Raw genomic sequence first — 27,329 nt, 5'->3', positions numbered from 1 at the left:
TTGTACTACAGCCCTATGAAAAAAGAGGGAGAGAAGGACCTGAAAAACAAAATCCACCCAAAAAGAATTCTTCAACAAGAACTGCTATGAGATGTAGACTTTAATAAGTAAACCGCAATAAATTACTGGTACAAAAACATTAATGAGAAAACACACCACGCCTTCCTCCACCACAATATTAAAATAAACAAGTCTAAACTATGAACATGGGTGGCCACCCGATCGGTCATGCACACCATAACCATACTACTGACATGTCCATCCAATATCGATCTAGATTCAATGGGCGATAAAAGTTATAAAGTCCCTATTCACACTGAAGGCGAATGAGGCTGAATGAAGCTGGCCAGTTGATTAAGAAATTATGGGAGGTTGTTAGTTGCACACATAGGGCCAGATTCTTAAACGAGATACGACGGCGTATCTCCAGATACGCCGTCGTATCTCTGAGTTGCGCGGTCGTATCTATGCGCCTGATTCTTAGAATCAGTTACGCATAGATTTCCCGTAGATCCGTCTGGCGTAACTGTGTTACGACGTCGTATCGTAAATGCATATTTACGCTGGCCGCTAGGTGGCGCTTCCATCAAATTCCACGTTGAGTATGCAAATTAGCTAGATACGCAAATTCACGAACGTACGCCCGGCCGACGCAGTACATTTACGCCGTTTACGTTAGGCTTTTCCCGGCGTATAGTTACCCCTGCTATATGGTGGCGTAAGTGCGGCGTACCAATGTTAAGTATGGCCGTCGTTCCCGCGACGAAATTTGAAAATTTTACGTCGTTTGCATAACTTGTCCGTGAATGGGGCTGGACGTAATTTACGTTCACGTCAAAACCAATACGTCCTTGCGGCATATTAGGAGCAATGCACACTGGGAGATTTCCATGGACGGCGCATCGTGAATTTCCATGGACGGCGCATCGTGAAAAACGTCAATCACGTCGGGTCACACAACATTTACATAAAACACGCCCCCCTGTTCCAAATTTGAATTAGGCGGACAATTTACGCTACGCCGTCGCAACTTACGGCGCAAGTGCTTTGAGAATACAGCACTTGCCCGTCTAAGTTGCGGAGGCCTAACGTAAATCAGATACGCTACGCCCGCACAAAGATACGCGATCGTACGTGAATCTGGCCCTTAGTCACTGTGAGTACTTCTCTTGTACTAGCAGGGGCATGGAGATGCTGTTTATACATAAATGGCCATTTCAAGCACGCTAAATGTGGTCATATGCTGGAGGGGTCCCACTCAATTCTAGAGTGGTCAGGCAGTGGAAGAAACCAGCAAACAGTGCATATATCCCGCTATGACAGCATGGAAATTATGACAGATAGAGTAGTTTGTAGCTCACCGCCAGACGTTTTCAAAAGTCGATCAGCCCTTCAATGTTATATCCTCAAGCACTGTAGCAATTCCGTCATACGGGGAAGTGCTTCCAAGTCCCGGGACAGGTGTAGTCAGATCCAGCAGAAGATGTCAGCGTGCGTTGACCATGATCTGTTCAAAACAGCTGATTTGCAGGAAGTCCGCGTAGTAAGCTGATGACTGATCTGTTTGAAGCACAGAGCGGCATAGGTACCGTATCCATAAGGCACTACCCAAGGATGGGGTTTAAGGTCATATTTAGCAAAAGTCAGGTGCTGGGCCGTGTGGGTGGAACACCCATGTTCAGACTACAGCAAGTGTAGTGGCAAATTGCTTACATATTTCACTTAATAACAAGCTTCATCGGAGCATGTACTACAGCCCTAGCCATGGCAGAGGAGGCTTTTAAAAGGGACTCCAGCTTCTTATTAGTTGGATCCTAAAAACCCTGCGCGTTGTCCAAAGGACAGGTCAGGTTTTTGTTTGCACAAGAAATTGGTGCATCAATGGCAGGTACCCCCCCATTTTTTAGTGAAACCTTCCTCCATAGGGTAAAGGAGGGAGAACTGTCTAGGAGAAGAAAACAGTTGATCTGAGTGAACCCAGTCATCATACATCAGTTTATGCAACAAGGGATGAACTGGAAAGGCGCATGCATAGGTGTGCGCAGCCTATTGCATTAGGGTGTGCACCCCAAAGGAATAGGGCAATGAACAGTGTTGGTAGAGCAGTGGACGGTGTCAAAAGGGCAGAGACTGGTGTCAGTTTATTTTTTTATTATGACCTTTTTACAATTTTATTATTTTTTACAATATATTCAGTTTTTTTACAATATTATTTTATTTAAAAAAATAATAATAATTCGGGAGCCCCATGGGGGCCTAGGTGAAATGTAGGGGTCTAAAACGACCCCTGAGGTATCACATTTGAGACAGAGAAAGGGACTGAGGAGGACAGAGATTCCATAGTTACTTTCTCTGCAGCCAAGTAGCAGAGGGAATTTTCCCAGCACAGATTAGGGTGTGCCCAGGCACACCTGGCACACCCTGTGCGCATGCCTATGGGCGCATGAAGCCTTCAGGGATTTCCGGGGTCCCAAAGAGGAAACAGAGGGTCTAGAAGCTTCAACAGGAGGCGGACTGCAACTCCCAGAAGCCACAGCGTCGGCCGTCACCGTCGCCGTGGCTTCTGGGAGTTGAAGTCTGCGACCTCCTCCGAGAAAGGCGATTGACGCGCCGCTCGGACTCGAGTGAAGCCACAACAAGAAAAAAAATGTAAGTGGGCGGTCGCGGCTCCTCCTGGCGCTCCTAACAATACTACTGTCACTGTGAGTGTGTTTGCTACGCATACGGAGCTTTGGCACGAATGAAGAAGAGGAGGAGGGAGGGAAGCCCTCTGACACTTCGGCGCCGGGACAAGTCCCGGCAGGCTAAATTAGCCGGGACTAGGTCCTATTTGACGGGACTGTCCCGTTAAAAACGGGACAGTTGGCAAGTATGCATATGCAGGAGCTTCCATAGGAGAAGCTGCAAAGCCAGACTGCTAAGGCTCATCCTGTGAGGCTGTTAACAGGCTGACAGAGGGGAATGGTAAACTGCAGGCAAGCTCAGAAGCCTTAGCTGTACGCAGGGATTTTCTGGTGCCTTTTTTATTTTCCCTAGACTCTTTTCTAGGAGACATAGTCCTTACTGCAAAGCAAAGGTACTATCCACAATATATAAATGCAATCACTGTTGTGCTATAGTCTTACAATACACAAAACCTCAAGTACACTATGGGCCAGATTCTCGTACATCCGCGTAACGTATCCGATTTACGTTACGCCTCCGCAACTTAGACAGGCAAGTGCTGTATTCTCAAAGCACTTTCTTCTGTAAGTTGCGGCGGCGTAGCGTAAATTGGCCTGCGTAAGCCCGCCTAATTCAAATGTGGAACAGGGGGGCATGTTTTATGTAAAATATCCATGACCCGACGTGATTGACGTTTTTCACGAACGGCGAATGCGCCGTCCGTGGACATATCCCAGTGTGCATTGCTCCAAATACGCCACAAGGACGTATTGGTTTTGACGTGAACGTAAATTACGTCCAGCCCCATTCACGGACGACTTCCGCAAACGACGTAAAATATTCAAAATTTGTCGCGGGAACGACGTCCATACTTAACATTGGTACACCGCATGTACGCCACCATATAGCAGGGGTAACTTTACGCTGGGAAAAAGCCTAACGTAAACGGCGTATCTGTACTGCGTCGGCCGGGCGTACGTTCGTGAATTCGCGTATCTAGCTGATTTACATATTTCTAGGCGTAAATCAGCATACACGCCCCTAGCGGCCAGCGTTAATATGCAGTTACGATCCGACGGCGTAAGAGACTTACGCCGGTCGGATCTAATAGAAATCTATGCGTAACTGATTCTATGAATCAGGCGCATAGATACGACGGCACAATTCAGAGATACGACGGCGTATCTGGAGATACGCCGTCGTATCTCCTTTGTGAATCTGGGCCAATGTATTTTTATACAGATGCATAGAATTAATCTGTAACTGTTGGTGTACTTGTTATTCCTGCCACTAGATGTCACCACACTTCCTTAGTTTGTTGCATGGAAACAAACCTAGCTAGGAACCTTTCCTAATGAGTTTCTGTGGATGGGGAAGCTTTAGACTGCTGCTCCTTTGTCATATAAAAACACAGCACAGCTGAATGGTAAGTGATGTCTGTAGGCTCTGTGAGCTGTGCACTTCCTCTCATATATAGATTCTCTTCATTTTTCTAAGCCACCTATCATTAATATGTGGATCATGCTAAGGAGGGATATGTGGAATTTGCTCTGTAGATGAGGAGCAGTTAGTAGCTGACATATAATATCCATTCTCCCTGATAAAGGAGGCCATTGTTTATTTTGAATGGTGGGGTTGATTTTAGGCTTCCTACATTTGCCAACTTTTTGAATACTGTGATCAGCGGTATTCAGAGGAGGGGGGAATCATTGTGTGCATACTAGCTCATTATGAATTACTTACCTGAGAATGAAGCCCCCGCAGCGGTCCTCGGACAACTCCTCTGTCGCCGCCATGATACCTGGAGTGACTTCCGGGTATCGCTGCATGCGCGCGGGGAGCCGCCACTAACAGCATGATTCCGTTAGTAGTGGCATGCTTAGTGCGTCTGCGTGCCATTGTCTACGGCGCCGTCTTTCTTGGAAATATCTCCTTAACCGTGTGGGTTAAGGAGATATTTCTTGCACCTACAGGTAAGCCTTAATCTAGGCTTACCTGTAGGTCAAAGTGGTTTGTAAGGGTTTACAAACACTTTAAAGGGTTAGTTGTCCTTTACCAGAAAACTGCCTAGCCTATGCAGATGAGGGGTGCCCGTAGAACAAAAAAAACAAGCTGTGCAGCTTTGACCAAAGGTGAATCATTCCCTTGCTATGAGGCGCTGGTGGTAAAGTGCCGCCATTTTGATCGGCGTCTTACCGTTGTGTTTGCCGCGATTTTCGGCCGCTAGCGTTGCGGTTTTAACCCCCGCTAGCAGTCGAAAAAGGGTTAAAAACGCCTGCAAAAACACTTTGTGGAGGTGCGACCCCATTGTTTTCAATGGGCAGGGGCGCTATAGGAGCAGTATTTTTACCGCACCTCAAAGATATGGCTAGCAGGACTTTTTTTAGCGTCCCGCCAGCGCAACGCTCCAGTGTGAAAGCCCTCAGGCTTTCACACTGAATAGAAAGGAGCGGCTCTTTAAAGGCCCATTGTAGGTGCTATTTTTAGTGAAATAGTGCCTCAGTGTGAAAGCAGCCTAAGTGTAATCCATTTACATACACCATGAAGCCTGACTGAAAAACTTCCAGGATCTTTCTCAAATACACCTAGTCATTACTGCTCACCTCCACCATCACAGGAGTGAGCTCTTTCTCTGAGTTAACCCCTTTATGCCTAAGCCTTTTTCTGACACTTCTTGCTTACAAGTTAAAACATTTTTTTGCAAGAAAATTACTTAGAAACCCCAAACATATTATATATATATATTTTTTTTAGCAGAGACCCTAGAGAATAAGATGGCGATCATTGCAATATTTTATGTCACACTGTATTGGCGCAAATGCATTTTTTTTGCAAGAACTACCCCTTTGTGAATAAATAGATACCTAACATGTCATGCTTTTAAAATTGCGCACATTCGTGGAATGGGGACAAACTACGGTACCTAAAAATGTCTACAAGTTACCAACTGGTTACAGAGGAGGTCTTGTGCTAAAAATGATTGTTCTCGCTCTAATGATCATGGGGATACTTTGCATGTGTGGTTCGAACGAGTAAATAGATACTTAACATGTCATGCTTTAAAATTGCGCACTGTTGTGGAATGGCGACAAACTATGGTACTTCAAAGTTTTAAAAATTATTGTTCTCAATGCGGGGAAACCTCACATGTGTGGTTTTAACACTGTTTACATCTGCAGGCACAACTTATGTATGCTGTCATTTATTTGCATGAGCATGGAGGGATGGGGCATCTTCAATTGTTTTCCTTATTTATTTATTTTTTTAATTTTTATAGTGTCCCTTTAAAAAAAATTCTTTCTGATCACTTTTATTTCTGTCACAAGGAATGTAAACATGCCTTGTAACAGTAAGGCTCCGTTCACACCTAGGTGTTTTTGGCGTTTTTCTGCTCTAATGCCGTACAACACGTACCACAACGCGTACAACGGCACTATAAAGGGGAAATTCCATTCGAACGGCGCTACCCTTTGGGCTGCTTTTGCTAATTTCCCCGTCTCATAACTTCTGAGCATGCACGTTTTTCCCCCCTCGTTAAAGCGTACACACGACCGTTTTTCATGACGAGAAAAATGGAATTTTGAATTGCTCGTTAAAAGCGGTCGTGTGTACTCTCGATGAGAAAAATGGGCGATTTTTTTTTTAGAACCTGCTCTTTTTTTTCTCGTAATTTTTCATGTCGTCCTTTTTTACGTCGTGAAAAACGGTTGTGTGTACGCTTTAACGAGGGGGGGAAAAAACGTGCTTGCTCAGAAGTTATGAGACGGGGAAATTAGCAAAAGCAGCCCAAAGGGTGACGCCATTTGAATGGAACTTCCCCTTTATAGTGCCGTCGTACGCGTTGTCGTACGTGTTGTACGTCACCACGCTTTGCTCAAGCATTTTTTTTCACAAACTTGTGTATGCAAGGCAGGCTTGAGAGGAATCACGACAAATCACGTCGAGAGAAACTTAGTTTTTTTGCATGACATGAATAACGGTCGTGTATACGCGGCATAAGCCTGAGCTCTAAAAACGCCCAACAAGACAAATTCTATTCATTTGTCTCTTGTTCACATCTGAGCATTTTCTTGCCTAAAGCAAATTGCCCGTTGCTCAAAAAAGTATATGAGCTTCTTTTTTGGCCGATTACAGGTGTTTAATTATTTTACATTGGTGACCTTTTGAACTTCAAAACGCCTGTACAAAAATGCTGCAAAACGCCCAAATAAACTGTAAAATAGCAATGCCTAGATGTGAACGGAGCCTAATAGGCAGTGACAGGTACTCTTTTTTTTGAGGGATCGAGGGTCTATAAGACCCCAAAACCCCTCCACTACACTTAATTTTTCAAAAATTTGGCGCCTTTAAGTCTTCATTAAACCGAAAGTGATGTCATGACTAGTAACGGGATGCTAGACCCCGAGACCCAATCAAAGTCTATTACAGCTTTGTTCGGGTCTCTGGTCAGCCGAGCAGAGTGGTGGAAGGCGGCGAGAGGGTGATGCCTGTAGCTGCAAGCATCACCTCAGTACAACCCCTTCAAGCCGAGGCCGCATATTTGTGTTACGTTGGCATGAAGGGGTTAAATTCTCTTACATGTGCTTTCGCTCCCCTGATGATGTAGTGAGCTCAGTGATTGAGAGCTCTCTCCTGTGATGGTGGAGGTGAACAGTAACGGCAACATCATGGAGTTTTTCAGTCAGGCTTCATGAGGTGCTTAAATAGCCTACACTTAAAGCAAGAAACAGAAGGGAGATCCCCTAGTGGACTTTAAAGGCACCAAGATATATGAACTCAAAGAGTAAGGTATAAATATAATTTATTCTGCGTATACCAAAAAGTTTGTTTATACATTAAAATAGAATCGCAGCTGTGATCACTTGGCGGGGGGGGGGGGAGAAATTGAGGCTTCAGTGTCCATTGACTCCCTGAGCCGCGAGTGCACGACCCCACCCCTACCGCGCATGCACGGCGGAATGACGTCCTGCACTCGCCGACCACCGACACAGAGGCTTCATCCCCACACTGGGCATGCGCAGGGGTGAAGCAAGATGGCGGCCGGAGCGGACAAAGTCCGTGCCAGGATTGCCACAGGGGGGGCGCCACGGATTAGCAAATCCGGGCGGCTGAGTGTGCCGGGCAAGGATGCAGTAAAGGGGAACCCAGCAGTGTAGCCAAAACATCCAAAAAAAATCCCCCCAGGGAATTGTATGTCACAGATGGGAATACTGGCACACAGTGCCTCCCAGTGGTGAACAAAATGATCACAGTTATGCTACACTGTAATGGATCGATAACCTCCCCAGCAATATCAGGGCACATTCATTACTTACCGCACAGCACCCCAGAAGTAGACAGACATCAAAACATCCTGTGTAGGAACAATCTAACAATGGTAAACAATATATACATTCAATACATATACATGAGGTGGTCATCTTATACACAATTGGAGCAGAAATGGTAAACAATGACAATATTTCAAATAAAGTGCAACAGATACCATAATTTGCGCAAAACTGCACCAGACAAAATAGAGATAACTACTAATGCCTGGGCATCCAAAATGCTCCGAGTACCTTGTACTTGCATCCACTCTCTAGAGGATGGTATTTTTATTGGTCTGGCCAATGGGTTTGTATCTGCCAGAAAAAGGAAAAGATAAGAAAAAGAAAAGGTTTGGGAATTACGGAATTGTTATTCCGGGGCAGATTTTGACTTTATCCAAAAAAGGAAGGCTTGGAATGAGTAATTAAATCCTAAAACATGTATTTCTTATTTGTTGTTATAATTTATTTTTCCATTCCTCCAGAGGAGAATCCCTCCAGGAATGGTTTAAAGCAAATTGCTTAATTCAACCTCAGGGGCAATGTTGCCTGTAATGTGTAGATCCAGCGTAATTCCAGTTGGAGGAGACTTTTATTCCAGTCTCCTCCTCTGGGATTAGAATGGATCCGATCCAAAATAAGAAATTTGACAGTAGGAAATCTATCTCCATGCACTAGCTGTGTGTGATGTCCCAAAGGGAGATCCATATCATTGGTTTTCATGCCTTTAATATGTCGGTATGCCCGCTGCCAGAATGGTAATTTGGTTTTGCTTTTATAAAAGCAACCACAGTCGCAGCGGAGCATATACACAACACCAATGGTTTTGCAGTTTGCGAAGTGTTGTGGATGAAGGACAGAAAATGGGGAAAGGTTAACAAATCCTGGGACTTTTAAGGTGTCGAATTGAATAAATCATGTAAACATAGTAAAAAACAATTTTTTTATTTAACAAACTTAGACATTAGAATTTAGACAACAAATCGCCATCCAAAAGAACATGATAAGCTCCAAAAGGAGCCGAAGACCTGTGCCGGAATGCTCTACATGTTTCACTCTAATCGAGCTTCATCAGGAGCTGTACAGGTAATGCTGAAAGTAATAAAGACAATCAATAAGGGATGGAGCAGTATATATTTATACACATCAACAAATATTTCAAAATATACTAAACTGATTAGATAGACCATCACAACCAAGGTATGTAGTTATACAATCAATAATTGCAAAATCAATAAAAATGCATGTTTTAGTACTGAAATTAGGTACACATAAAAATATTAACAAATGTCAATATTTGATACTGAGCAGCACTTACCACTTTGGGCCAGCTTTAATCCACATATAAAAATTTAAAAACAGGAGAGATTTGATAGAGAATCAAATGTAGCCATAGCTTGCCATAGGAACCTTGCATACTCAATCCGCCCACTATTCAATCAATAGGTTATAGTATATAGGAACGGAATCTAAATATGAAAATAAATTCGTAATCATTTGTATGCTAAGCAATATGCAAGCATACAAAAATAATTTCAATACTACATTGGAAAGTACGTGATTGAAGGTACCTGGATATTCCTAGATAAGTGAATAGGACCAATACTTTCTTCAAAACACTGCTGTGAGAAATCTCAAGCGGAATTGATGATAATTAGTCATTTGCCTCAAAGGCGTTGCATGAAGAGCAGTGCAAAATTGCAAGTCAAGTAGCTGTCAAATAAATCACAGCAGAGAAAGCCACCGTTATAAATAAACCACAAATCACATTAAAATCCAGACGATATGAGAGATATGGCAAACAAACAAAAGCCCTTCCCTCAAGGAGTCAAAAAGGAATTACCTGTACACAAGATTAACGCTGGTATGTAACTGGGGATGGGCAGCTCTAAATCAGCTGCTTGCTCCCCATTAGCCAGACAGAGCCAGGGATAGCGGCCATCACCGCGTTCCTATATACCGACCCGGCGGCGTCTAACGTCACCGCCGGGGGGCGGGCAAATCTCGAGTGCCTCAACAGCTGACACCAGTTCTGGGCCAATCGCGCACGCCGATAACCTGCCGCGTTCCTATATACCGACCCGGCGGCGTCTGACGTCACCGCCGGGGGGCGGGCAAATCTCGAGTGCCTCAACAGCTGACACCAGTTCTGGGCCAATCGCGCACGCCGATAACCCGCGCATGCGCAATGCATTCGCGGCCCACCAATTGGTTCAGATCTGACCAATGGGAGCGCCGGAGACCCGCGCATGCGCATGGCATTCGCGGAGATGTCTCCGGCGGCGCTGATAAATACGGCGCCATCTTTGAAAAGGGAGAGTCACCCTGGAGACCAAGGGGAACATTGCCACGCATAGCTAAACGAGCGGGCAAGATAAAAAACAAACAAAGACACAAAAGTGTGCACTTGGAGGCATTCAGTGGGGCTCACCACCGATCAGTGAATTGATCCCACACCCGCCGGTTGGTGTTCCCCCAGTGCCGTATAACTAAAATTGAAAATGAGCGGGCAGACATGCCGGTTCCATGGCAACAGGCAAATATAAATCAAAAACTTATAGCAACTTCCTAATATGTCAATCAATTTTGACAGAGGTCCAATTCATAAATAAAGGCTCAAAGAAAATATCTATGTATGGATATAGTTGATGTAAAGGGAAGGGGGAAATCCCCAAAATACCCAATCACTTTACTGTATTTGTAAATAAATGTGGATTAATCGCCCAAATAGAGATGTGGATGAAGGGTCTGACCATTCGGCAAGAGGGGGTTCTTGTCTGTATACATGCAACGACAGTATTTACAAGCCCCGCACGTGAATGTCCCTCGAGCTTTGAAGGGATCTGCCCGTGATTCTCCCTTGTACTCGCTTGAGATCAATTGATCTTTGATAGTTCTAACCCTCCTTAATGAGAATAGGGGACGCTCAGGTACAAATTGTCCTAAGATTGAATCCAAGAGTAAAGGTGCCAGTATTTGTTAATGATGTTTTTCACGGTACCTTGTTGGTTATTATATTGAGTTATAATTCTAACTGGATTACTGTCGTTTTTGATTTTCTTAGAATATAGGATTGCATTTTTTTCTTGTATGACTACCCGCTGGTATTCTCTCTTCAGACAAGAGTGTGTGTAGCCCCTACGTCGAAGCCTATCTCGTAGTTTCGAGGCCTGTTCCTTAAAATCTGTATCATCTGAGCAATTGCATCGAATACGCAGGTACTGTCCCTAGGGGATTGAGTTAACGAGTGCCTGAGGGTGGAAACTAGTCGCGTGTAGAATGTTGTTACCTGCAGTAGGTGTCAGGAGAGTATAGTAGACCAGCACTGTGTGACTGCACAGAGGAGACACACAAGTTAAAAGGTGTTTATTAACAAATAAGTGAACAAAACATGTGAAGACAACCAGTGCACAAATAAACAACAAACGTATATACAATCCAAGGGGGAATGCCGTAATCATAAACAAAAGCCAAGCCAAGGTCATATACCAGGAGATCTCAGAAGATGGGTAAGGACGGGACACAACGGAGCAGGGAGTGGATGGATGGCCAAGGATCGGGTCGGATAGGGATCGGGTCCAGAAAGCATGCTCAGGGTCAGAGTAACAGGCTCAGGATCAAGGTAGTAGACTGATACCAGGGCGAGGAGTGATTACACACGCCGGGTATATATAGAGGCGTGCTAATTGCATTCAGGTCACACCTGAACGCAGGAAGGGCTGTATGCTCCATACTGCCAAGAATCCCCCGCTGGTGGACGCCAGTACTGCAGCCCAAGGATCACATAATACCACCAGGGAAGAACTCCCCTGGCAGTCCAAGACTGCCGGGAGACACCATCTATCTATATAACGGTACCAAGATGTTATATGGTCCGTATATATAGCCAGCGATTCATTGTTGAAGAGCGCTTTCTCCCACTCCCCCAGATACAGGTTGGCATACAATGGGGCACACGATGTCCCCATCGCAACCCCCTGTATCTGGAGGTAGTGGGAGCCCGAAAAAGAGAAAACATTGTGAGTCAAATTGAACTCAAGAAGGGAGATGATGAATTCTTGGTAGGATGGGACACCTTGTGTTGATGCCTCTACAGTGTGTTTAATAACTGCAATCCCTTTGTTATGGGGGATTGAACTGTAGAGGGCCTCTACGTCAATCGTAACAAGTACTGCATGCTTTGGGATAAAGAGAGTTTTGATTATTTGCAGAAAGTGGATAGTGTCTTTAACGTGAGACGGTAGTTCACTTACCAGTCGTTTCAAGAATTCATCAACAAGTTTACTGGCATTGTCACTAAGTGCTCCTCTGCCGGAGACAATTGGTCTGCCTGGGGGGTTCATCATATTCTTATGCACTTTAGGGAGTGCATAAAAAGTAGGAATAATTGGAAATTTAGTCCGTACAAAATCCCATGTAGTTTTGTTAATTGTTAAGCGTCGACAAGTGTATAAAATTCTCTATTATACTTTTCTATTATGTCAACAGTTATTCGTCTATACCAGCACTTTAATATTTTGTTGCACATTCCCGTGTATTGTTCATTATCAAAAATCACAATGTTGCCGCCTTTATCAGCCTGTTTTATGGTAATTGAATGATTCAAGGCTAGTTTCTCTAGTGCTTGTTTTTCTTTTGATGTTAAGATTTTTATGAAAATTCTTTTTGAGTCTGAGTTGACCAATCTGAGAAAGGCCGCTGCATTGGGATTAGTGCTTGGTGCCGGGCAAAATCAGATTTTTTCTTGCGTTTGGTACCCTCGCTCTTTGTCACGTACCTGGTTGGAGGCCGAAATGCCGAGAGGGCTCCCCTTGCGGCTAAGTGCAGTACACCCCTGAGGTTGGGTACAGAGGGTGTAGTGCCCAGAGAAGCACTGGTTGCCAGATGGATCCAGGACAGAAGAGCTGGTGGGTGCCTGAAGAATACTGGAGAATACAGGAACCACCGCTGGGCTGCAGTCTCTAGGAGTCCTCGGTAACACTTAGCAAGGTGTGCACAAGGGGCAACAGTGGAAGCTGGCTGGGGATCAAACACTGTGGATCCAGGCAGGAGATGCAGGTTTTGCAGGAGTGGAGACAAGCCAAAGGTCTGGTGTTGGAAAACAGGCAGGAACAGATAACTGAAGCAAGTCCGTGAAACAAGCTGGGATCAGGTGCTGGAGAAGGTAACAAGTCCGTAAAGCAAGCCAGGGGGTCAAACCAGGAGAGCGGATCAGACAGGTCAGGAACAAGCCGGGTCACAACAGGAAATCCAAACAGTGTATAGGAATAAATACTGCGCTGGTCAATTCAATCATAAATGATATGAGACCAGTCATGAAAGAATAAAAAAACATAAAAATAAAAATAAAATTAACAAAATAAAAAACAAAAAAACAAGCTGCTGCAACTCATATGTTAGATGGACATAAATACAAATGGCTGTGAAAAAAGCTGCGCTGCGAAATGTGAAACAATATCAACGTGACGTTCAAATATAAATAGGTGCTAGCATGCACAATCACTAGTGAATTCTAAGAAAACCAAGAAAACAAATGAATAGTGCAAAGTCCATATGAATGGAGAAATCGCAGAGAATATCAAAAGAAGGCAGAAAATTCTCCAAATGGGTGAAAAGTATCCTGGCAGTATCCCGTGAATCTGTGAGACAGATGATAGTGTCCTCCACCAGTAAATCCTAGCTGCTTACCAGATAGTTGAAATAATCAAGCATGTAGCCAAGTAAAAACCACCGAGATAGTTTCCAGGATCTCCAGGGTACTTTTTCCACTTTCACAAGTCAGACCACTCAATCTCCATAGTGTAACCCAAAAGAAAGAAGGCTGACATAGTGTTTTACCATAAAAAGGGTTTTTATTAATAAAAATGGTTGCACTTACAATTATGCAGTAAAAATCGTGCGTGTAGTTTGTTTAGCCGGCCGGCTGTACTGTCCGCTCGTCCTTCCGGATAGGCAGCGCAAATCGTGGTGACGTCAGCACGTCGCTCTTCCCAACGCCGTTTCGTCCAATGACTTCTAGGTACCCCTGGAAGAAGTCATTGGACGAAACGGCGTTGGGAAGAGCGACGTGCTGACGTCACCACGATTTGCGCTGCCTATCCGGAAGGACGAGCGGACAGTACAGCCGGCCGGCTAAACAAACTACACGCACGATTTTTACTGCATAATTGTAAGTGCAACCATTTTTATTAATAAAAACCCTTTTTATGGTAAAACACTATGTCAGCCTTCTCTCTTTTGGGTTACACTATGGAGATTGAGTGGTCTGACTTGTGAAAGTGGAAAAAGTACCCTGGAGATCCTGGAAACTATCTCGGTGGTTTTTACTTGGCTACATGCTTGATTATTTCAACTATCTGGTAAGCAGCTAGGATTTACTGGTGGAGGACACTATCATCTGTCTCACAGATTCACGGGATACTGCCAGGATACTTTTCACCCATTTGGAGAATTTTCTGCCTTCTTTTGATATTCTCTGCGATTTCTCCATTCATATGGACTTTGCACTATTCATTTGTTTTCTTGGTTTTCTTAGAATTCACTAGTGATTGTGCATGCTAGCACCTATTTATATTTGAACGTCACGTTGATATTGTTTCACATTTCGCAGCGCAGCTTTTTTCACAGCCAGGAAATCCAAACAGCAGTAATACAGAGACTCAGGAAGGCTGACGACAATCCAGCAATTTGGATCAGACAGTGGCAGCCTTTTATAGGCTAGCAAATGGAGGATCTTCCTGTCACATGTTGAGCCTATGGTTCCCATTTCTTCTACTGGCAAGATTGCCAGTACTTCTTCTATAGCCATTTCTTCTACTGGCAAGATTGCCAGTACTTCTACGGACATTTCCCTGACAGTGCCCCCCCCCCCCAAGGGGCAGCCTCCGGATGCCACAACGGGCCGATCCTTCGGGATGTCTGCTGTGAAAGTCCCGTACCAGTCTAGGAGCATGCACATTGTTTGCAGGCTCCCAGGAATTGTCTTCGGGAGGGTATCCCCTCCATTTGATGAGATACTGGATCTGTCTACCTCTCCTCCGGCAATCCTTAATGGCTTCAACCTCAAATTCAGTTTCCCCTTCTATCAGGACTGGAGGTGGAGGTGGCTCTTCTCTTCCAGGAAATGGACTGGGTACCACAGGCTTAAGCAGGGAGATGTGGAACACTGGATGGATCTTGTAAGTATTGGGTAGTGCCAGCTCAAAAGCCACTGGATTTATTTCTTTTTTAATTTCAAAGGGACCAATGAACTTAGGTCCAAGCTTCCGGGCTGGACATGAGAGCTTGAGGTTTACTGAAGAAAGCCATACCTTGTCCCCAACCTTAAAGACAGGATTCCCTCTTCTTCTTTTATCATGAAACCTCTTATAGTCCTCTTGGGCTTTTCGCATGGCCTCCTGAAGTATCTTGTAGTTGGTTTGAATGAACTTTAACCGATCCTGGACAGCGGGGGCAGATGTTTCAGGTATAGTATTCGGAAGGAAGGAAGGGTGAAATCCATAATTTGCCCAGAAGGGAGACTGATTGATGGCTGCATGCAAAGAATTGTTATATGCAAACTCAGCGCAGGGAAGAAGGGAGATCCAGTCATCCTGTGAGCAAGTACAGAAGCATCGAAGATACTGTTCTAGGTCTGGTTAGTCCTTTCTGTTTGACCATTGCTCTGGGGATGGTACGCTGAGGAAAGACATACTTCAATTGATAGAGATTTGCAGAGATCTCTCCAGAACTTGGAGGTAAATTGTACCCCTCTGTCAGAGACAATACTATCTGGTAGTCCATGTAATCTGACGATCTCTTTAATGAACATGTCTGCTGTCTCCGAGGCGGAAGGTGTGCCAATCATTGGGAGAAAATGTGCCATTTTGGAAAGGCGGTCTACCACTACCATGATGGTAGTGCATCCCCCAGAGGGAGGCAGGTCTACTATAAAATCCATGGATATTTCTTTCCAGGGTTGTTCAGGGATGGGTAGTGGCCTCAAAAGTCCCCATGGTTTGGCATTGGAACCCTTATTGCGCTGGCACGTGGTGCAGGAGTTAACATATTTTCTACAGTCCTGTCTTAGGCTGGCCCACCAAAAAGAGCGCTGAACAAGTTCAGTGGTTCTTCGTATTCCAAAATGTCCGGCAAGTTTGTGATCATGTGACATCTTTAGAACTTGGAGTCTAACTGATTGGGGAACAAAAATCTTGTCCTGGTGCCATAAAAATCCATCTTGGCTTCTTAATGAGGACATTTCTGGCCCAGGGCACTGGGTTGAGGCTTGTTTAATCAAAGTCTTTAAGTCAGGTTGGATGAGTAAAAAATTTTGAGCTGAAAGGATCGTACTTGGCTCTGTTGTTTCAGGGGTGTTTGGAAACATTCGAGAAAGTGCATCCGCTTTCCCATTCTTGGAACCTGGGCGATATGTAAGATGAAAATTGAACCTGGAGAAAAACAAAGCCCATCGGGCTTGCCGAGGTCTTAAACGTTTGGCTGTCCTGAGGTACTCCAGGTTCTTATGGTCTGTAAAAATCATAATGGGATGAGCGGCACCCTCCAATAAGTATCTCCATTCTTCTAAGGCAGATTTAATGGCCAATAGTTCTCGATCCCCAACGTCATAATTTCTCTCTGGTGGGCTCATCTTTCTGGAAAAGAAAGCAATGGGGTGAAGAAGAGCCTTGGGTCCTTGCCGTTGGGACAGGATTGCCCCTGTAGCTACTTCAGAGGCGTCTACTTCCAAAACGTAGGGAAGAGTTGGATCTGGGTGCTGCAGAATTGGTGCAGACGTGAACAGATTCTTTAATTTGTCAAAGGCTGCCTGAGCTTCTAGGGACCACTGGAACCGGATCGTCTGATGGGTCAATTGAGTGATGGGTGCTATGGTGGTGGAGAAACCCTTCACAAATTTCCTGTAAAAATTGGAGAACCCTATGAAGCGTTGGACACCCTTCTTGTCCGAGGGAGCTGGCCAGTTAAGTATTGCTTCCACCTTCTTTGGGTCCATTGCAATTCCTTCTGTGGAGATGATGAGACCCAGAAATTGAATAGATGTCTTTTCAAAATCACATTTGTCTGCTTTGACATAAAGACCATGTTTTCTCAGGGTTAGGAGCACTTTCTTTACGTGGGTTCGGTGAAGTTCCAAAGAAGCAGAAAAGATAAGAATATCATTGAGGTATACAATTACAAAGTAGTCAAGGAATTCCCGGAAGATATCGTTCACTAGATGCTGGAACGTGGCTGGAGCATTGCATAATCCGAACGGCATGACAAGGTATTCGAAGTGGCCGAACCCCGTCCGGAATGCTGTCTTCCACTCGTCTCCCTGGCGGATGCGGACAAGATTGTAGGCGCCCCTTAGATCTAATTTAGTAAAGATCCGGGCGGTTCGGAACCTTTGAAAGAGTTCAGGAACAAGGGGGAGAGGGTATCGATTTTTTACGGTAATTTTATTGATGTCTCTGTAGTCTACACATGGCCGTAATGTGCCGTCCTTCTTCTCCACAAAGAAAATACCCGCTCCAGCAGGAGAAGAAGAGCGTCGGATAAACCCCTTTTCAAGACTCTCATCAATATATAAACGTAAGGCCCCATACTCACGAGCAAACATGTCTGCTGAAACTGGCCCGCAGGCCAGTTTCAGCAGACATGTTTGCTCGTGTGTGGGCGCGAGCGGGCCGAATTCCAGCAAACATTTGCCCGCCGGGCCTTTTCCCAGCAGACAAATATTCCTGGACTTGTTTTAAAACAGCCCGCTGGAATTCAGCCCGCTCGGACATGTACGGTCGTCAGTACAGACCTACCGTACATGTCCAGCCGCCCGCCGTGCCTCGCATGCGTCGAATGACTTCGACGCATGCGTGGAAGCATTTTAAAGGCGGGCCGCCCACGTCGCCGCGTCATTGTCGCGGCGACACCGCGTCATCGACGCGGCGACACCGCGGACACGCCCCGCGTATTGTTTACGCGCGGACTTCTGTACGATGGTGTGTACAACCATCGTACAGAAGCCCTCTGGCAGACATGTATGGTGAAAACGGTCCGACGGACCGCTTTCACCATACATGTTTGTCCGTGTGTACCCGGCCTAAGGCTTCCAGCTCGTTCTCAGATAGAGGAAAGATTCGTCCGAATGGGATCTCAGCCCCTGGAAGCAGTTCAATTGGACAATCATAAGGCCGGTGAGGTGGGAGGACATCGGCCTTTTTCTTGTCAAAAACGTCTATGAACTCATGATAAGCAGAAGGGACAAGCAGGAGGTTATCAGGAGAAGGTTGCACGGCCAGACAGCTAGCAGGCTTACTGGAACTGGGAGGAAAACAATGTTGCAAGCAATAGTCTGAAGAAAAAGAGATTTCCTTCTTGGCCCAGTTGATTCGTGGGTTATGTGCCTGTAGCCACGGAATTCCTAAGATGATGGGAAACATGGGAGAACATAAAATGTCAAAACGGATAAATTCTTGGTGACCGGTATCAGTAGTTGTGAAGATGGGTATGGTTTCACGGGAGACAAGTCCAGAACTGGGCAAGGAACCATCGGCCAATAGAACTTCCAGTCTTTGTTTTTTCTCATAAAGGGGCACACCAAGTTTCTTGGCCAGAGATAAGTCCATAAAGCAACTACATGCCCCGGAGTCGATAATTGCTGGTAGTCGAACCTCCCCTCCTGCCACTTGTAAGGAGATAGGAAGAGCAAGGTAAGAATGGGAGGATACAGAGACTTGCAGATAAGTGGAACTTGGTGGGTAGGCCTTACTGGGTCTTATGGGACAGCTGCGTAAAAAATGTCCGGCCCCTCCACAGTACAGGCAGAGATAGGCCCGCCGACGGCGTTGCCTCTCATCAAAGGTAAGGGGAGAACGGACCAGGCCAACTTGCTTTGGACCTCTTTTGGGACCTGCAGAACAGGCAGGCGTGGGTTCAGCAGCAGGTGGAGACCTGGGTGGCCTCTTGGTAGGCTGGAAGGTTTTAGCGCATTCCGACCGCCGCTCCCGCAGGCGCCTGTCAAGCAGAATGGCTAGATGGATAAGTTTGTCAAGAGTGTCTGGAACAGCAACTCGGGCTAGTTCATCTTTAAGGGTCTCGGATAGTCCTTGGCGATACTGAAACCTGAGTGCTGCCTCATTCCAGCTAGTATCAGTGGACCATCTGCGGAATTCCGCTGTATAATCCTCCACTGGGCGTTCTCCTTGCTGTAAGGCGACTAAGGCAGATTCAGCTGAGGCCATACGCTGGGGGTCATCATACAAAAGAGTCATAGCCTCAAAGAAAGTGTCCATAGAGTTCAAAGCCGGGCTCCTTTGTTCTAGTAGGTTATGAGCCCAAGCTTGGGGTTCCTCGCATAGTAGGGAAATTATGAATCCTACTTTTACAAACTCGGAGGAAAAAGTTCTAGGCTGGAGGGCCAGGTACAGCAGACACGCATTCTTAAAAGCCCGAAACTTCTTTCGGTCACCGAAGAATCGTTCGGGTGTTGGTACCCGTGGTTCAGGAGAGGGCATCATCACTGTATGGGTCGGGTTAGCAGATTCTTGAGGCAGGGAAGCTGATGATGTGTTAGTGGAAGATGAGCTGGAGTCCACCAACGCTGGAGAAACAGGCAAATGCTGCAGCTGATCTTCCAAATGAACGTAACCATCCTGGAGTTTCTGGATGGCTTGTGTAAGGGTGGTGACTTGCTGGCACATCATCTCGAGCAGGGGAGCACCTCTGTCAGCCCCGGTCATGGCTGGATTGTACTGTCACGTACCTGGTTGGAGGCCGAAATGCCGAGAGGGCTCCCCTTGCGGCTAAGTGCAGTACACCCCTGAGGTTGGGTACAGAGGGTGTAGTGCCCAGAGAAGCACTGGTTGCCAGATGGATCCAGGACAGAAGAGCTGGTGGGTGCCTGAAGAATACTGGAGAATACAGGAACCACCGCTGGGCTGCAGTCTCTAGGAGTCCTCGGTAACACTTAGCAAGGTGTGCACAAGGAGCAACAGTGGAAGCTGGCTGGGGATCAAACACTGTGGATCCAGGCAGGAGATGCAGGTTTTGCAGGAGTGGAGACAAGCCAAAGGTCTGGTGTTGGAAAACAGGCAGGAACAGATAACTGAAGCAAGTCCGTGAAACAAGCCGGGATCAGGTGCTGGAGAAGGTAACAAGTCCGTAAAGCAAGCCAGGGGGTCAAACCAGGAGAGCGGATCAGACAGGTCAGGAACAAGCCGGGTCACAACAGGAAATCCAAACAGCAGTAATACAGAGACTCAGGAAGGCTGACGACAATCCAGCAATTTGGATCAGACAGTGGCAGCCTTTTATAGGCTAGCAAATGGAGGATCTTCCTGTCACATGTTGAGCCTATGGCTCCCATTTCTTCTACTGGCAAGATTGCCAGTACTTCTTCTATGGCCATTTCTTCTACTGGCAAGATTGCCAGTACTTCTTCTATAGCCATTTCTTCTACTGGCAAGATTGCCAGTACTTCTACGGACATTTCCCTGACACTCTTTGGCAGGGAAAAAGATTAATTCCCATTGCTTGATGTTAAAGGGAAATCAATAGGATCACTTGAATTGCCTGTCTCATTTTCCTGCAGGAGGGAATTCAAGTGGTCAAGGGCTTGTAGTTCCTTTGGTGTAAAGGTCGAATCCAAGTTTTATTTGTTATAGAGGCTTTTTAACAAAAGTTCCACAATATCTTCACGTCACAGGAATAATTCTTACTTTCATGCACAGGGCAACTGTAACAGTCAGGGGTTAACGCTGTTTACGTTATTCCATTCCACCAGCCTACGACATCTTATCGACACTCCACAATCCAGCAGAAGAACACGGCCCATATGAATTCCCCAGAAACGAGACACACAGCTCTGTCTCTGGTTCAAAACGGATACATTTTAATGACAAACTCAGGCTCTTTTTATACAGTCAGTAATAAAGTAACAATGGCTTAACTCCACCCACAACATGACACAATGAGCCCAATACGCATCTTTAGTCAGACTTTCTGGCACCGATATAATCCACATGAGCTAATTACTAATCCTTTTACCCAGACAAGGCGACTCAGAGATAAGCTCTTTTCACCTCAATACAATACACATTCCTTTAGTAAACATAAGTCAGACATCTGACTTTTAGAGTGTGCTAATTTACAACACACATTATCATCAATAGAACTTTCACACAATACACTGTCAATTAGCATCACACAATGAAAAGGTCTTTAGAAGCCAGGCTAAGGCTAGTTTACATGACAGTAGCAGACTTAATTACCCCCTTAACAGTCTATGTTCAACATTGAATGAATCACTCTCCTATTGACCTGTTGGGTTCAGAATCAACAACTTGTAATATTTCAAGATATCCTGCAATACATTGTGAATTATCATTACTGTCCCATCTCATGTAATCCGAGATCTGTCCATTATTTCCTGGCTCAATCTGTGCCCAAAAGTGACTCCCGTTACATGGCTCCCTCCTTGTGGGACACTCCGGCAGACCCGGCTTGATCCTTTTCGGGTCAACTTGGGGATGTCCAGAACTAGGAGGCCGGGATGACATCTGGTTGCCGGGATAACCCATCCGCATTGCCATTTTGCTTACCAGGTCGGTAGCTGATGGTGAAGTTGTAAGGTTGCAGGGTGAATAATGGAATTCAGTTCTGGAACAGTCACTTGCTTTGCTCTCTCAATGGCTCCCAAAACTTGTTGCTGATGCTCTTGGGAGAAATAAGGCACAACCTGAGCGCAAATCCCATTTAACCTTTTGACAATTTCAGCCTGTTTGTGCATTTCAATGTTCAAGCCACGGGACATCTCATAATACATGATGTAGTGTCGTTGCATCTCCGATTTCTCACTGGCCAACTTGTCACATTCCCATTTTAGATTGTGATATTGTGCCTGATCTAAGGTACATGTCAGGGAAGATAATCTTACCCCAGTCTCAGCAGCAAGTGGGTTGGTTCCAGCAATACGGGTCTGGGCACAGGTAGTCACTGGGTTGGCTTCAGCGGGGCATGGTTTTAAATTAGTCTTTTTGGCCTCTCTTACCATATCCTGCTGTTCGCACACTGTGTGATCACGTGACCGCCTTGTTATCTGCAGCCTCCGGCCATCTCCTTTCCTGTGTATCCCCGTGGCAGTAACATAGGTGGCACCGCCCTCTCAGAGGAATTCCACAATCCCCCGTGACGAGAGACGGCCAGAGGCGGAGCGCCCGCAGCCTATCTGCGCTCTCTTTTTATTCCGAAACATAAGCCGCAAAGCCGCGGCCTCAATTAGCGGCGATCGTGGCACGACGAGATCACGCAATCAAGGGTGGGAGGGATGCGCGGCCGATGCTCACAGGATACCCCCAGCTCTGCTGTCCTGTTAGCTAGCGCTCCGCGGGCCGGATCAAAAAGGTCCGTCGGGCCGTATATGGCCCGCGGGTCGTAGTTTGCCCATTCCTGAGCTAAGGGGTAAAAAAAGGGAGAGGGGGGGTTGGGGGAAGAATTTGCGCTAGGTGCAAAAGAATGTGAATGTTTAAATGAATAAAAAGTATCCCTAAAGGATATCCTGCAGTTAAACACCACAACCCTGATATAAGGCACAACAAAATATATACAATAAAAGTGTAGCGCTGGAATGTGAATGGTATGTAACCATATAATCCAATGGATAAATAAACAGTGAAAAAAGTATAAAAACAAAGCAAAAATAATCAACAGTGATAAAGTCCATAAGTGAATATTCCCGAAGAAGAGAACTTCAATTAGTTCAACTAAACATCCAGTGATGGAAAGAAGAATATGTGGAATCCAAAATGTGGAGACACCCGCCACCAAAAGACAGATTGAAGGCTTACCGACTAGCCAGTGATCGCCCTTCTCAGGGGGGTCAAACAGGCTTAGTCGATTGATGGTGCTGTGGAGTCCTCCCACCTGTAGTCAGTCAAGGGGTTCAGATCCACGGTTCCCAGAGAGAATCAGGATACAATCCACAGAACACTCTATTTCTGTGTCGCACAAAAATTCCCAGAATCCTTCTGTGAAGCAGGTTCTTGATAAGATCTCTCCACACTGCACACACGTAGCCTTTCTCTACTCACTTTTTGACAAATAATAGAAAAATACCTATTTTGCAGGTGACTTTGCCAGTTCATTTAGAGGGTTATTTATTTCTTTGCATTCTATGCATGGAGCTGTCTGCTTTTATTAGGGCAGATCAGAATTGTAACTAGCCAAAAATAAGATGACATACTAGGTACTAAGTAGATGGTTTTTGTTACTTGCCTATTTATTCCTACTACTGATCTCCTGTGAATATTTTCATTGTAGGAACAGAAAATGTGTGCCGGAGTACAGATAACACTTGTGATGACTAATGATCAGTAGCGGAAGTTTTACTAGAATATTATGGATAAACACAATGGTAAGTAAGACGATATGGGCAAGCTCGGCTGAAAATAAAAAAAAATTATGACATTCGCTTAGTAGAGAACTATCTGGATAACTGCAAAAAGCAATTGTTGATAGATAGATGCACATACACATAGATATAGGCAGTATATACTGGTGTGGGACATTTGGGAATTTTGCTTTCAGTGGTTTACATTACGATAATCATGTTAATCTGTTTCTAAAAAAAATAAAATAATGGAATGTTGAAGGACTATGATTTTCCTTTGTGGATGGTAGTGACTCGCCTTACATACTGCAAGTTTGTTAGGGCTTTCAGAATGTTATGTAGTTCAGTTGTGTGCAGTGGGTATTCATTTAATTTAGGCTTGGCACATGGTTGCCAGGGCAAGCTTCAAGTGCTTGCAGTTGGCTCAGGTGACTATCATTCCTTAGTTAGATATTTGCATAGTTAGGCATAGTTAGGCTGCATTCACACTACAACGCGGCGTATTTTACGCGGCGTATTTTATTTTAATTGCCGCGACAAATTGCGGCGTTTTGTCCCGCGATTTGCCGCGGTAACATACACAGGAGGGGTGAGCTACATTGTCGGCTATGGCCGAACGCCGAAAGCCGCCTGAAAAAAAGGTCCGGGACTTGTTTTGTGCTTCAGGCGTTTCGGCGTTCGGTGTGGAGATGTGAACCATCTCCATAGCCGACAATGTAAACTCACCCCTCCAGCGTATCAGGGGCTGCTGCGGCGCTTCAGGGGCTGCTGTCGCGCTTCAGCTGATCCAGGGGAAGGAAAATAAAACCCCAATAAAGCATGATCCAATTTTCTGATCCCTTAAGAGGCAATTCGATTTCCCCCCCAGACGTAAAATCTTATAAATCTTTTTTCCTCCAGACGTAAAGAGTGCCCCCTTGTTTTCTGTAATGACCTTTAAAGTGAATAACTCTACTCCAAGTTCACTATATGGACCACTTATGTATTTATACATGTTGATCATGATTTGGAGAGAGAATACATTCATCATCATCTTTCATCATAGCTGAGCTCCTTTTATCAGTTTGGTTGCCCTTATCTGCACTTATATACTTTTGTGACCTCAAAACTGAACTGCATATTCCAGATGAGGTCTTACTAATGATTTGTACAGGGGCAAAATTCTCTCTCTCTCACCAGAATACAAAAGCCCCCCCCCCCCCCCACCATTGATTACCCCAGTTGTACCCCCCTAGTTTGTATGATGCATGCATATTCTTAGCCCCCAAGTGCACAACTTTACATTTATCAACATTAAACCTTATTTAATATATAGTTGCCAAATTAAAAACAGTGCATTTAGGTCACTTTGTAAGTTGGAGACATCTTGCAAGAATGTTATTCCACTGTATAGCTTAGTGGCATCTGCAAGGACTGAAACAGTACTTGTAATCCCAGACCCTATATAATTTATAAATATTTTAAAAAGTAAGGGTCACAACACTGAACCTTGGGGTACAACACAATTTACCTTAGGCAATTTAGAGTATGAATCATTAACCACTAATCTCTGAATATGGTCTTTTAGCTAGTTTCTTCTGGCCTTGTGATTATGTTATGGAGTGCTATATAAGAGTGCACCATTGCTTTCTTTACTGTTTGTGAAATTTTCAATAAAACATTTCAAAAGTAAAGAGTGCACCATACTGCACATACAAGTGGAGACCTGGTTTATGCTTGTTGGGTTGCCATGAGAATGTTGTTTTTGTCTCTTTTGCCTTAAGCTGAATGCCATGCATAAGTCTTTCAATTGAAATACATCCCTTATAATCTACAAGGGTTATGGGTCCACTGTGTATACAACAGAGAGCTGAGCTATGGGGGAACCCAGCTGGTCCACGTACTACAGGCTGCCTGCAGAATTCTACAGTGGGTGAATACAAGACCAGCCACCCTGCACAAGGAATTATAAGTGGAAGTGACCAGTTGGTCTTTATTATAAAAAATGCCTACACTAAAGTGCATTAGTTGTTTTATGTTTGATTGCTGCATAGATCTGTCAGAAATAAAAGATATCGATATCCAATGGGCAATACGCATGGCTCCTGTATTTAGTGATATTTGTTTGGCCCCCGATTTGAGCTTATTAGTTATATATATATATATATTACTTATATTACTTAGCATCTTAATAAAAATGTGTTTTAATGTAACTTACACAAACAGGCACTTTCATTTTTCACCCTAAGTCCTAATTTTCTGAGGTTTAAAATAATATGTTGTCAGTATGTACTATCCAATAGTTCAATTTTTTTTTTTTTATAGATGATGACCATTTAAGAGCACAGGAGCCAGAAGAGCCAATAGCAGATTTAAACAATGATAAATCATCACCACCTACCCTGGGTAAAACGAAATCTCAGAAAGTGAGAAAGAAAAAAGAAAGAGATAAGGAGGAAAACAAAAATTATCAGAACCCCTGTGAGGATAGGCGTCGCAGCCTCCGCCAGTCCACTTTGGAATACAAGTGTCAACAAACTGTCAAAAGCTCCCTGGAGGTATCAAAGGTCACTGTCCAATATTCAACCAACAAGCTTCAAAAGAAGTGCATCTGCTCTGATTGTGGGCGTAACTTCATATCCATGTCTCATCTGATTATTCATCAAAGATCACACACTGGGGAAAAACCATATGAATGTGCAAACTGTGGAAAGTGCTTTGCTAGGAAGTCCTCTCTGGTGATCCATGAGCGGATTCACAGTGGGGAAAGGCCATACAACTGCACACATTGTGGAAAGAGTTTTACCAGCAGTGCAACTCTATCCACACACATCCGCATCCACACTGGAGAGAGACCATACGTTTGTTGGGAATGTGGAAAGAGCTTTACTAGTAACTCATCCCTCTTCATACATAACCGCACCCACACTGGGGAGAAGCCATATATATGTGTGGAATGTGGAAAGACCTTCTCATGTACGTCTGCTTTGGTCATACACAAAAGGTCTCACACCGGAGAGAAGCCATTTACCTGTGAGGAGTGTGGCAAGAGCTTCGCTGATAACTCCCGACTGGTCAAACATCGGATGGCTCATACAGGGAACTGGGCATATGTATGCAGTGACTGCGGGAAAGGGTTTACCTGCATCTCCAATCTGAATGTCCATCAGAGATCACATACTGGAGAACGCCCATATGCTTGTGCTAAGTGTGATAAGAGGTTTGCCTACAACCGGGATCTGGTGCGACACCAAACCACTCACACTGGAGAGAGGCCATATGCTTGTTCAGAGTGTGGAAAGAGGTTCACCCGCAAATCCCATCTTACAACACACCTAAAGATCCACTCCAGAGTAAAACTAGTCATATCATCGGAATAGAACTGTATATATACTGTATATTGTAAGTTGAAAATGGACCAAATGAAATTACATACAGTGTAGGTAGGTAGGGCTGGACTAATGCCAGCATCTACACAGTCAATGCAACTGAAGAAGTTCATCGACATGAACTGACTGGCCCCTAATTTCATCACTTTCTAGAAAGGTCACTTCATTTAGTTGTAAAATCTACATAAAAACAGAATGCAATACTTTTCAAATCTCAAACCCATATTTTTCACAGTAGAAAATAGAAAATATCAAATGTTTAAAAAAAAAAAAGATAATTTGGAAATTGATAGCAGCAGCATGTCTCAAAAAAAGTGCGAAAGGGCCAGGTTTACCACTATGTAGCATCCCCTCATCTTTTGTTATCCCATTCTTGTCTAATAAAGCATTCTAACTGCTCAACAGTCCTGGGTCTTTGTCATATTTTTCATTTCAAGATGCACCAAATAGTTTCAATTGGTGAAAGGTCTGGACTGCAGGCTGGCCAGTTAAGCACCCAGACGCTTCTACTATGAAGATATGTTGTCATAAATGCGGTATGCAGTTTAGCATTGTCTTGCCAAAATATACAAGGCTTTCCCTGAAAAAGGCATCTGAATGGGAGCATATGCTGCTCTAAAACCTGGA

The 27,329-nt window shown here is 44.7% G+C and overlaps 1 protein-coding gene across 2 annotated transcripts; it reads left to right on the top strand.

Annotated features, from left to right (window-relative positions):
- The first annotated feature begins 4,012 nt into the window (after nt 1-4,012).
- Nucleotides 4,013-27,106, top strand: LOC120920314 (gastrula zinc finger protein XlCGF17.1-like). 2 transcript variants are annotated; one of them, XM_040332321.1, is made up of 3 exons: nt 4,013-4,090; nt 23,265-23,358; nt 25,639-27,106. In XM_040332321.1, exons 2-3 carry the CDS (start codon nt 23,343-23,345, stop codon nt 26,691-26,693), a joined length of 1,071 nt encoding a protein of 356 aa, XP_040188255.1. In that variant the 5' UTR covers nt 4,013-4,090; nt 23,265-23,342; the 3' UTR covers nt 26,694-27,106. The 2 variants fall into 2 exon arrangements, with proteins under 2 accessions (XP_040188255.1, XP_040188256.1); XM_040332322.1 differs by lacking the exon at nt 4,013-4,090 and adding an exon at nt 11,021-11,191.
- The last annotated feature ends 223 nt before the right edge of the window (nt 27,107-27,329 follow it).

This window comes from Rana temporaria, chromosome 13 (assembly GCF_905171775.1).
Source record: "Rana temporaria chromosome 13, aRanTem1.1, whole genome shotgun sequence".
NCBI classification, from domain to species: Eukaryota; Metazoa; Chordata; class Amphibia; order Anura; family Ranidae; genus Rana; species Rana temporaria.
This window is presented reverse-complemented; position numbering and strand designations above follow the sequence as displayed.